Below are 11,868 nucleotides of genomic sequence, written 5' to 3' on the forward strand. Positions count from 1 at the left end.
TGGTGCTTCAAAGAGATGTTTGGAATAGCTGGGATGATCAAGACGACGAAAATATGACATGGCCTTTGTAATAACGGTTACGGGTGTCTTATAAATTATTGGGATTGAGAGAATGGGAGAGAAAGGAGGAAATTCTATGGTAAACAGCAGTCGGCCATCGCTGGGCCCACAGATGGTTGCTCGATGTGGATATTTTGTCCAAGCTCCCTCACCACACTACAACACACAAGCCATTGCCAGATACGGCGGATAGACAACGTTGCAAAGCTCTCGATACTACCCTGAACGTGTATATTCTCAGGTGCCTTCGCATACCATACCACGAAAAACAATACCAAAATCGGCGAGCATACGAGAACACAAGCTTCAAAACGTTGATCTCGAGACGCCAGGCACAGAACCAGAAAGTCGATATTCCAAAGCTGGGGGATGCTGGACTTGAATAATGCAACGGAATAGCTATGAGGAAATCCCATCAAGCTGCACACCAGGGCACCCTCAGCTAAACGACCCTTGCAAGGACGCAATATCTGCACAGAACATGACGACAGCAGCTTGAGTGGTGTAATCCATTGACTCTCGAGCATTGTACCCTTTTTTTGAAGCAATTAGCAGTGAGGTCTTCGTCTCTCGACACCACATTTCGATCTTCAAACGATTCTAGCCCCGACTTTCGAGCAATTTCTAAAACAATACTCGTTTTGTTTCAGAGCTTCGACATGACATGCGGCGCAGTTGCTATCAATCTCAAAGTTTTTGCGACAGAATCACCCTTAACCAAACGGCTTTCACGTGTACTACTCGAGTACTATTTACTATCCGAAAGCGTCTTGGGGGTCTCCAAACTTGAAGTGTATTACACCAACAACACTTTGCATAATTGAGTGCAACAGTTGTTATTAGTGCTATGCTGACACTGATCTTGTGGTAAAGCTTTTCACGGGTTGTGGGGTTGTGGGGTTGTGGGGTTGGTATGAAAAAAAAAGGATAGTTGAGAACAAAACTGTTTGTAGTTAGATGATCATTTAGACACACAAATCCAAAATGCAATAACCTAAAACTCTTATTCTACTTGTTTGACTTCTATCGGTATGCTCTAGTAGGTGATTGTGACATATAATTTGTCTTGGTTCAAACTTTAACTCATGAACTATTTCATACGCTTTTGATTCTGTATACACCCTTTTTTTCACGAAACGCACTCAATCGCGATGTACATGTTCGCCGGGCACGCATGAAAACGATCATGTATACATAGCTAATATAAATGAACGGTTCTCTACTCTACCAGCGATTCGATCATAGTCTCTTACTCTTAGATTTTAAGGATATTTTGAACCCTGGTAAAAAATCATCATATTAATAAGGCTTTTGTAAAAGAATTTGTATATGACGTAGGATTTCTATATTAGTCTAGACCTAGCTCCTTCTTCTGAAGTACTGGGTAACTGTATAACATAACCTTATTAGGAGGTTCGGTAGTCAACGAATCATTAGTGCTATACCCCGCGCACTCGGAAATTTAGAACATTAAACTATAGTTACTTTTAGAAATTCAAACTCTTATATTGTTGGACTGCAGTCCGGACTATTGGATACGTTGTTGTAGCATTTGCGACTCTAGTCTCTAGGAATTGGCTTGCAGAGCTCAACGAATTCAAGTTTTGCTAGGATTAATCTAGAGGCGAGCGATAAAATCAATGTGCTGAGGTTCTGATGGAAAAGTTTGGGTATGGTATAAGGGGGATGTTCTCTAGGTGTGATCCATACTCACTAGTACGGTAGCTTCAAATCAAGACACACTTCAAAAGGCCTAGGCCTACCATAGAGGAGAATTCTAAGTGATCTCTTTATCTTTTATATAATAAAGTATTGCTTAGTTTAAGCTAGTCTTATACTAAGATATCACCTAAACACGTTAAACACGTGACATACATCACAACTTCCAAGACTACTGACAGCTTAAAACCCAAAGAATTGCATATATATATATATATATATATATATATATAGAAAATATTCTTTCAGACTTCCTCCTCATATCTTTCTTCATATAACTTTTCCTGTCATTGAAACCTATTATCAAATTCCTCAATTCGGTTCCGACAATCAAACAATCAATAATTAATAACTATGCCGGCACGTGTAGCATTTAGGAGAATGCTCCCCCGTGCAGGGTTTGTGGCCAGCAGTGCGGCAATCGGAATTTCAGCTAGCTACAGCAGCGATCGTGCCTTCGACTATATGATGGGCCCGACGAAACCTCGCTCCAAACGAAGTCCTTCGATGAAAGCCATTGAACCGACAGCCCCCATCATGCTTTATCGGCATTTTAAACCAAGCTGGCAGACAATGTGTGCTATATGTGTCTACCGTTGTTACAGCGGTTTTTGCCAAGGCTTTTGCACCGCCATCTTCAATGGCTGCAAAAGAGTATGGGACGAGATCAAAATAGACAACGAGGCGGCCTTGGGTATGTTTTCTTCGCATACACATACATATCTTCAGTTACTGACTGATATTCTTAGAAACCAAGACAAAATAAGCACTTGATAGTGAAGACAACTTTGTTGAGGACACTACATAATAGTGCGATACCTCTTGATCATCTTTAGACTGGAATGGGTAATGGCGTAACAGATGGGATTTTCTTCTGGGGGTTCAAGGTTGTCATTAACTTGTGGCGTTTGGACACTGGGATATAGCGATACCCGATAATGACTGTACACTAGTACCAGGCACAGCAAGGTGGGATCTCGGTTCGAAAAGGGTGCAATTGAGGAGTAAGATCATACTTCTCTATTCTTCGAAGTGTGGTTAATAAAATAAAATGTTCGTATTTAAGCATTACGAGGTTCCTTGATTACATTCCAAGCGCAAGGTTCCGAGAATCATCCATTGTCTCGATTAAGAATAATGATGTGCAGTGAGGCTCAAGATAGGGGAGATGAGCATCACGTGATGTCTTATTCTATATTTGGCTGGCAAGGTTATCCCCTTCAATACGAACTCAAAAGAGAAATAAAATTACAAATGTATGTGATGATCTGTGTATCTCGTATTTCCTCTCCTTTCTCAAACAATATAAAAAGTCATGTAACCCAGAAGCTGCCTTGATAGATGCAAGGAATATCAATATTTTCCTTTTAATTATTTCTCTCGCTTTTTTCTCCACCGTCAATTGTTACACCATGTCCAATGCCGAGGCCTGGAAAAGACGTTCCATATACCAAGTGCTCACCGACAGATTTGCCATAGAAGATGAGAATAATCCAGATAGAGGCCCAGATCCTGGGATGAGAGAATATTGTGGTGGAACATGGAGGGGAATAATATCTAAACTTGATTATATTCAAGGAATGGGTTTCGATGCAGTTTGGATTTCACCCGTTTGTTTTTCAGCCTCATCAGTGTTCTACTTGCATTTACTAATGATTCCATACAGATCACTAAGAACATCGAAGAATTGACTGAATATGGAGTTGCCTATCATGGTTATTGGCCAGAGGATATTTACTCAGTAAATCCACATTTTGGAACCGCTGATGATTTACTCGCCCTGTCGGATGCCTTGCACGCTAGGGGTATGTTTTTGATGGTTGATATAGTTGTCAATCATATGGGTTCGCCTCCCACAGTGGAATATTCCAGATACGTACCTTTTAATGATTCATCATACTATCATCCACAGTCATATATTACAAATTACGAAAATCAACAGGAAAGCGAGGAAGGATGGCTGGGGGATGGACATGTGCCATTGCCTGATCTAAATACGGAGGATCCTACCGTGGTACTCACCCTCCAAGCCTGGATCACAAAACTTGTACAGAAATTTAAAATTGATGGTTTGAGACTTGACACCGTCAAACATGTCAGGAAGAATTTCTGGCCGGATTTTATTCGGGCTGCTGGGGTCTGGTCGGTGGGGGAGGTATTATCAGGTGATCCTGACTACTTAAGCTCATATCAACCTTATGTTGGAGGCCTTCTGGACTACGGGACATATTATCCTCTGAAGAGAGCGTTTCATAGGGATGGCGGAAGTATGTATGAGCTGATCAATCTCCTCACTCCTGCATACCGATCGAAATTCCGCGACACGCAGCAAATGTCGACTTTCATGGAGAATCATGATATGCCACGGTTTACCAGCGACACGAACGCGGACTTGGCTGTTGTAAAGAATGCTATGGCATGGACTCTACTCACCGACGGTGTGCCAATTGTTTACTATGGACAAGAACAATCTTATTCTGGAGATGGTGATCCCGGCTCGCGAGAGCTGATGTGGAAATCCAATTATAACATCACACCGCTATACCAATACATCGCACGATTGAATCAGATCAGAAAACTGGGTTGGGACGCAGGATTTGGCACACATCTAACCACAAAACTTTACATTGAAGACAATGTTGCTGCTACGCAGAAGGGCCCCGTGCTCATGGTGCTGACCAACCTAGGTAGCCAAGCCAGATACAAGAATGTCTCCATACCTACCATGTTCAAGAATGGTACCATAATAGTCGACATTCTCACGGGAGAATCTTTCAAAGTCAAACGATCAACGAATATCACCATAGTATCTGGAGAACCTCGAATTTTCCTCCCTCTTGGTCTAGCAGAGAACATCTGTGATAATATTTCACCACCAGCTCAGAGTGCCATATCTAAATTCTTCTCCAAAATGTTTGGTGGCTCTTCTTCCTCTAAAACTGCCGCCGAAATCACCGATTGGCCATATGGTGAACCGGTCAACACCGCAGATATCATACTAAGTGAAAAAGATCCGGTTGCGGAACAGGCGGGAGTCAATATTCTGATGCCGAGCGTTCAGGAGAGTTCATCTCCTTGGTCTATATTTTATGCAGCTAGATAATTAAGCGATCAGAGTATACTTTGTTTTTCGAGTCACCGAGAAATTTTAGAATAACCATCATAATTAGAAGATACCTTAGATCATTACAATTCATTCTTTTTCCATGTCTCGACAAATTGGCAGACGTTTTCTTTGATCTTCTTGCATGCATAGAACTCATGCTTACTGTGTAGGCGGGCAGGAACTATAAATCCATCCTCATGAAGAGGAGGCATGTCTTTGCAGCTCTTTGCAGTTTGAGCAATCAGTATGACGATGAATTATCTACTCGGAGCCAAACAAACCCTTTTTCTCGATCACTATCCACCTCTCGACATTTGTCTTGAATTCATACCAAAAAAAAACTGATCACTTCTCATTCCAACTTTCCAGAAATCCCCACCCACTCTCCCAAGGCCAACAACACCTTGCCTTCCAGCAAGCCCCCAAGCTGTTCTCTCCCAAATTTCTCAGTTGCATCCAACACTCCACTCAATCCCATCACTTGAAAAAATACCTATGTACACCATATCCCAACACCGGCTTTGGGCCTTCCCCAATCGTTTTCTGGCCATTAACTGCATGATTAAAACCACACGCTAATAATTAGCTGCTGCCACCACAATCATCCTTCTTCACTTCTACGAAATCCTCCTTGCGGACTTTCAATCTTGAAGGAGGAATATCGTAGTAAATACCATGAATAACCGGACTGGGTGCAGGTACATCAGGATCCTCAACCACAAGGAAAAATGAATTTATTTCCTCACAAACCTCTGAATCAGTGTTGTGGGGTTAATGGAGGTAATGAACCGACATACGGAGGGATACATACTGAGTCGGTTTGTGGAAGAGATTGAGATTTCAATGCCGTACAGTACATTTGTCTAACCCTAAGCCCTTGTGCAACAAACATGATGTTCAGACAAAAGGAAAAATATGAGATACACGGTGATTATCCAAAATTTAGTTTGAAATGAAAGAAATTGCATCCTGGACTTTTTCCAAAAGGCACCTATCGATCAATCTGTACCCAAAGGAAAGTAATACACCAGGTACGAGACCAAAAAGGCAACAAACGAAAACATAGCCAGGAAAATCAGGACCTGTATTTTTTCAAAACGTGCCGTCCCCATCTCAGACCACAATATAACACCAAAGGCCACACTGAGGCCCAAGGTCAAATAGACGAGCGATACTTTGCATCACGTCAGCTAATTCAGCAGCACCCGATAGAAAAGACGGTAGACGTACAGCCAGGAGTTAATCCAAAAATATCCCTTTCCGCCCGCTGGGGCGTTCCTCCGCCAGCGAGCTTTTTGCTGGAATTGGCTTTCGATAAACCCAGTTCCTTCATTACGTATGCGAATAACAAGGTGCCAGCCTCAACACCGAAGATCGAGCGAAACGTATCGACGTCGAAGGTTCGGAGCTCTGCTCCGCGACCATATTTCCATTGCGCGGCCAGGGTCTCGGCTTTGTCCTTGGGGACATCGTAATGATGATGAAGGATGTGAGAAATGTATTCCCGGACTGTAGATGAGGGTGCGTCGAGCGGGGGAACTGGAACTGAAGGGGCAGTGGACATTCTGAAGAAAACTTGAGAATTTGAAGTTTTTTTTTAGTTTTTTTTGCAGTAATGCGTGAGGAGTTTTGAAGAAATGCTACAAGAGCCGATGAGTGGGAGAGAAATTGCCATATTATAGTAGGTTCTCTTTGGAGAATTGGAACACGGCAAGTCACATTATGGGTCTGAAGGCATCTCAACAGCGGGTACCAACAGTTTGCACTATGTCAGCTTGCATTGCTCCATTTAAGAGAATAAGCGTGTTGAGTCTGCAGGTTCATTTCTTAAATACATGATACTCGTGCTGACAGAAAGTATGCAGCACTCCACCTAAATATGGGCCATCAATCATCTTGTATTTTACCACCTTATGGGACATGCCTGTGAGTGGAGTGTGGCACACTTCTTTCTGGCCGCACGAGTATTAATTGGATATAAAAATTAGGAACACATTATCTGATGGATGACGAGAACCTGAGCAAGCCTAATCTGCTAACAAGGTATTCTATATTATAGAGAACGAGCTTTTTCTCGGTCTTTCGTAAGTAAAAATAACAATAGCCTCGCTAGTACTCTTTATAATTATTTTTAACACTACTTAAAACCTATACCTATATTCATACTATATCTTTCGAGATATTAGATTTAAGAATATTTTTATTATTTAAACAGGAAGCGGGGTTGCGACGGATTGAAAGAATAGTTTACTGAACCAACTAATTATATTAGATTATGTTGCAGGTGGCGGTCCGAATCTTCAATTCAATTGGAGTTAAAATTGATCAGTCAGTCGTAATATTACTGTGTTACTCTCTCACTAGCATGTTTTTTTTTGAGTGCCAAAAAGTGTCACTGATTTCTGGAGATATATCGGCGATTTTGGGATGATTGAACGCATGAATTTGTTTGAAATCATCTTTCATTCAATATTCTGGCTCGCTTAGATACCTCATTGACAGGAGTTTCCAAGAGATTACGCTCTTTTCCAGAAACAGCCTTGCGCTTCTTTTCACCAATATCCGATGTGCCAAATGCAGTCAATATACGAGCCATGCAAACACTTTTCCGATTATCAAAATTTTCTTGGTTCTGCTGCGTCCGAGATGCGATAAAGGAGCGAGCAGCGCTACCTAGCTTCACAAAATCATTCACCAGAGGCGGACTAAACTCAGCGCCATAGCGAAACGTATTAGCCCATTCAATCAGGTCGAAAATCTGTGAGACGGGATGTTTGTTGCTCTGGTGATATGACTTGGGGGTCTCGGGAGTGTCGATGGAATCAAGCGGATCGTAGAAAAATATCGCAGAACACCAGAGTCTAGTGACATTAAATCCTTCAGCATTAGATGTACGGATATAATAACCAAGAAGTGATAGCTTTCCAGCTAAACCTTTGTGCTTGTATACATTTGGGTTTTGCGTCATTACCCCTTTCAACCACTCAATCAACTTCGCCTGGAGTCCATTCAAAATTGCTAAGTCGCATGTGGATGTGGATGGCTGACTTAGTTCTCGAGAATTCAATTTAGCGAGAGATTCTTCATCCGAGCACACGTCGAAGTCTGTTGTAATGTATCTCGATTCCTCTTCAAACCCGTCCAAGTCCAGTTCGCTGTCAAACAACTCTTCAACGCTGGAGAAGATGCCATGCATTACCGGTGTGGAATCAGGGCTCACTGGAGTTTGAGTCGGTGTTTCTGCAATTACCACTTCGATAGTATCAATTGATAGCGATCCATCTTTGAGCATGACTGGTGGCGACTGAGGAACCTGCACTTCCTTTAATAATGGTGTAGGGTTTTTTGTGTATGGCGGTGGTAATGTGTCCTGTGGCGGCAATGTGTCATATCGATTTGGAGGTCCAAACATACTCCATTCTACTAACATAGCCCCTTGTTGAACGTACATTTCCTTCACGTTAGTTTTGCGTTTGGCAGTAATCAAATCCGCGTGTAATTTTTGTAAATTCACCTGCGCATAAGTACTTGGGCTGATGTATACACTGAAGATCTTCGTTTTGGATAGAGATTTAAGTCTTTTGATCAAATCGCTCGAGGTACCATCTTTGGGCGTAATACTCCCAGGAGTCTTCTTCCGCTTATTCATAACGACAAAACCACTCGTAGTCAGATGGAATTCTACACACATGACAAGTCCTGATTTGCTTATGCCAGCTTGGTGAAGGGCAGAAGCGTCGAGGAAAGATAAATCATCAATGCCTGATGCCAGAAAAGGTGTGAAGGAATCTGTGAAGTTGGCGTCCGGAGGAACAACAAACAGCATCTCCATTTGTTTTCGCGCAATAGATTGCCTGATAGATACTTTGAGGGAAAAGTAGATATGAATGTGACCGTCTGTATCAGAGCTTGCTGACATAAGAAAATTAAGATTCTGATTGTTCTGATGCGAGCAAGAGCCTAACGTGAAAGTTTCGCCTGATGATGAATCCTTCCATTTTACAAACACTCTCTCGCGAAGGAGAGGTGGTTCTTGTAGCTGAAGTCCCTTGATCGGAACCAATATGTCCTACTTCCGTGGTTATAATCAGCAATAGGTTTAGTAAAACAACAATTACATTGAAAAAACCACTAACTTTCGCAACCATGCCGGATTTAAAACAGTCGTGATTCTTGGAATACAATGAGACGTAGGATTGACCAATAAAAGCTAATCTGTGAGTTGTGTTAAAGCTGTTCACGATAGTATAACTTATGCTAAAGAACGTAACCACCACCACTATACAGATAGCTTCGGGTTTTTTCTACACAACAGATGCTCAAGAACTTAACCACCACCACTAGACAGATAGCTTCAGGGTTTTTCTAAACAACAAGTGCTAAAGAACATAACCACTTCCACTATACAGATAGCTTCAGGGTTTTTCTAAACAACAGGTGCTAAAGAACTTAACCACCACCACTAGACAGATAGCTTCAGGGTTTTTCTAAACAACAAGTGCTAAAGAACATAACCACTACCACTATACAGATAGCTTCAGGGTTTTTCTAAGCAACAGGTGTTAAAGAACGTAACCACTACCACTACACAGATAGCTTCGGGGTTTTTCTAAGCAACAGGTGTTAAAGAACGTAACCACTACCACTATACAGATAGCTTCGGAGTTCTTCTAAGCAACAGGTGCTATAAGATACGATTCTTGTACACAACAAATATAGAAGCAACTTTGTTGGCTCCATTGACAGATGGCGCTTGTATTATGGTAATCGATGGACGAACGGCGATGGACAAATGGCGATGGACAAATGGCGATGGACAAATGGCGATGGACAAATGGCGTTGGACAGACGCGCTTTTATTATGGTAATCGATAGATGGTGTGCGACAAAGATAAAGGGAGAGTTGAAATGGCGATGAACAAATGGCGCTTCTACATGGTAACTGATCGATGGTGTATGCGATGGGAACAAACTGAAGGATGAAAGATGGATGCTTCTCTCCGTAATGGATTTGTAGAAGCAAATGTAGTGAAGTTGTATTTCATGTATGCTTATGTAATCTTGTGATACGCTGATGTTGGGATAGGGTTATTCCGATCCGATGACATCTAAAATATTTGAGAATATCTTCAATTCAATTTTCAATCCAGTATACATCCTTATTAAATGAACCAATGATGATACAATCGGAAAATATTTGATTAGATTAAAGCAATTGAGGGCTTTCAGAATCTTGGGATTGAATTTTTCTAATTTGCATAGAGACGTGAACATTCAATAAGACGCTTCTGCAATGGTCCAATTAAACTGTGTACAAACATCTTCGATTTAGAAAATAGATCCGGGATTAAGAATCTTATCGCTGGGCTACCTGATGGCTATCTAAATGAACCGCTGCTTTCGCCATTTTCATCCTCATCATACTCCGCAGTAACTTTGATGTTGATACTCATCCTCTCAGCTACCCTCTCACACAACAAATTTCGAAGGAAACTTTTTCTTCGAAATACAACCCTTTCGCGATCGATTTAGATCATAGTTATTAAACCAAATTGATTGCAATTACCCCCAAGTGATTCTGATTAGTAGTTATTGTGATATTATTGTTGGCACTTTAAATACAAAACTCATATAAAAATTCGTGTAAAATTTTTATTTCAAATCTTTAAAATAAGAATATAACTTTTAATATAGATTGTTTTAATAATTCATTAACACTTCGGGATATAGTTATAATGAAGGCTTCTTCTAAAGCCTCCATTATACCAAATACTTATTCTATTATTATTCTAAGTACCCCAATATCTTCAAGTCTTTTCTCGCTTTTGAAAACCCTTAATTCGAAATCTCTAGTCTTATTTTATTAATCAATCAGCCAATCAGTTCTGAAAAAAGAATTAAAGAGTTTAATCTATTTAGTAATCCCTTTATTACTCAAGATACAATCAATATTATCTATATATTCAATTAGAATAAAAAACATAGCTCTACAATATCCCTTAGCAATTAGAATAAATAATTCAGAATACAAAACAAACCAATTATATTAAAGAAAGCAATTCTAAAAGTGAGAGACCTTATATTACTAGTATCCATTCTCATTCAATCATATAACGAACAATCTAAGTTTTTAGATCTTCTTGAAATTTTCAGAGAATATACTAAAAAGGGAAAGCTTATTATAGCCTTCAATATTATTGTATTTCAAATCACTCACCTCGAATCAGCTATACGGAAAATCGAATTGCAAGTTAAAATATTAGCCAAAAATCCAATCCCAATCACCACAATATTAATTAAACCTAATTATACAACTATAGTAAAAGAAGGAGAATGGAATCTAGTTAATAAAGGAAAAGCTATTAAGTCTATTTTAATAAACAAAAAGATTGAAATTATTCAAAAACACCTAATTCTAATTAAACCAGAAATTACAAATATTACCTCCTTCTCGCCTATATTAATACGAAACCAAATAAACAAAGTATTTCAGAAAATTAGAATCAAAGGCCTGATTATAATAACAGTAATCCTATCACTGAATAGTAATATAATAATTATTACAAATGCTCCTTTTATATTACAATTTCTATTAAAAAAGAAGACAATCTGGAGTAACCTTATCAAATTCGAAAGGATTCAAAAAGATCAAGATGTCACGGGATCACTTCTGGGAGTATTCAGAAGCTTTACCGCTGAGCTAAACGCCCAAAAGACTAGGAGGTAGAACTGGAAGTTCTACCTTACTCTCACATATATAGCAGGACAGGACAGGACAGAAAGGGCTTAGTGTCACCCCGTGACACAAGAATGGTATAAGGTTATTATTTATAAAATATCTATAAAAGAATTCTCAGAATCAAAAAGAATAGATTTCATTCTCGAAGAAATCAAAACCTTCAATCCGGATTTCAAGTCTATAGGAATACCTTTTTGATTTATACTAATATCAAAAAGAGTCTATTAATGAGAAGGAGCAATAA

The 11,868-nt window shown here is 40.0% G+C and overlaps 5 protein-coding genes across 5 annotated transcripts; 2 read left to right on the forward strand and 3 right to left on the reverse strand.

The window, feature by feature from the left end:
- Positions 1–2,133: 2,133 nt before the first annotated feature.
- EAF02_010334 (uncharacterized protein) lies at positions 2,134–2,587 on the forward strand (the record flags this gene model as incomplete). The annotated part of the gene is made up of 2 exons (XM_038906382.1): positions 2,134–2,473; positions 2,547–2,587. The coding sequence occupies 2 exons, from the start codon at positions 2,134–2,136 to the stop codon at positions 2,585–2,587; spliced, it is 381 nt and encodes a 126-aa protein (XP_038753646.1).
- A 604-nt stretch (positions 2,588–3,191) lies between these two features.
- On the forward strand, positions 3,192–4,985 carry EAF02_010335 (uncharacterized protein; the record flags this gene model as incomplete). Its single annotated transcript, XM_038906383.1, has 2 exons — positions 3,192–3,389; positions 3,446–4,985. The coding sequence occupies 2 exons, from the start codon at positions 3,192–3,194 to the stop codon at positions 4,880–4,882; spliced, it is 1,635 nt and encodes a 544-aa protein (XP_038753647.1). The 3' UTR covers positions 4,883–4,985.
- A 482-nt stretch (positions 4,986–5,467) lies between these two features.
- On the reverse strand, positions 5,468–5,777 carry EAF02_010336 (uncharacterized protein; the record flags this gene model as incomplete). Its single annotated transcript, XM_038906384.1, has 2 exons — positions 5,468–5,635; positions 5,697–5,777. 2 exons carry the CDS (start codon positions 5,775–5,777, stop codon positions 5,468–5,470), a joined length of 249 nt encoding a protein of 82 aa, XP_038753648.1.
- A 106-nt stretch (positions 5,778–5,883) lies between these two features.
- Positions 5,884–6,658, reverse strand: EAF02_010337 (uncharacterized protein; the record flags this gene model as incomplete). The annotated part of the gene is made up of 2 exons (XM_038906385.1): positions 6,116–6,658; positions 5,884–6,059 (listed from the first exon to the last, which is right to left on the reverse strand). The coding sequence occupies exons 1-2, from the start codon at positions 6,447–6,449 to the stop codon at positions 5,884–5,886; spliced, it is 510 nt and encodes a 169-aa protein (XP_038753649.1). The 5' UTR covers positions 6,450–6,658.
- Positions 6,659–7,340: 682 nt separating this feature from the next.
- EAF02_010338 (uncharacterized protein) lies at positions 7,341–8,717 on the reverse strand (the record flags this gene model as incomplete). The annotated part of the gene is made up of 1 exon (XM_038906386.1): positions 7,341–8,717. One exon carries the CDS (start codon positions 8,715–8,717, stop codon positions 7,341–7,343), a length of 1,377 nt encoding a protein of 458 aa, XP_038753650.1.
- Between the last annotated feature and the right edge of the window lie 3,151 nt (positions 8,718–11,868).

The sequence above is a fragment of the Botrytis sinoallii genome, assembly GCF_014898435.1.
Source record: "Botrytis sinoallii strain Bc 23 chromosome Unknown BSIN_025, whole genome shotgun sequence".
Classification (NCBI taxonomy): domain Eukaryota; kingdom Fungi; phylum Ascomycota; class Leotiomycetes; order Helotiales; family Sclerotiniaceae; genus Botrytis; species Botrytis sinoallii.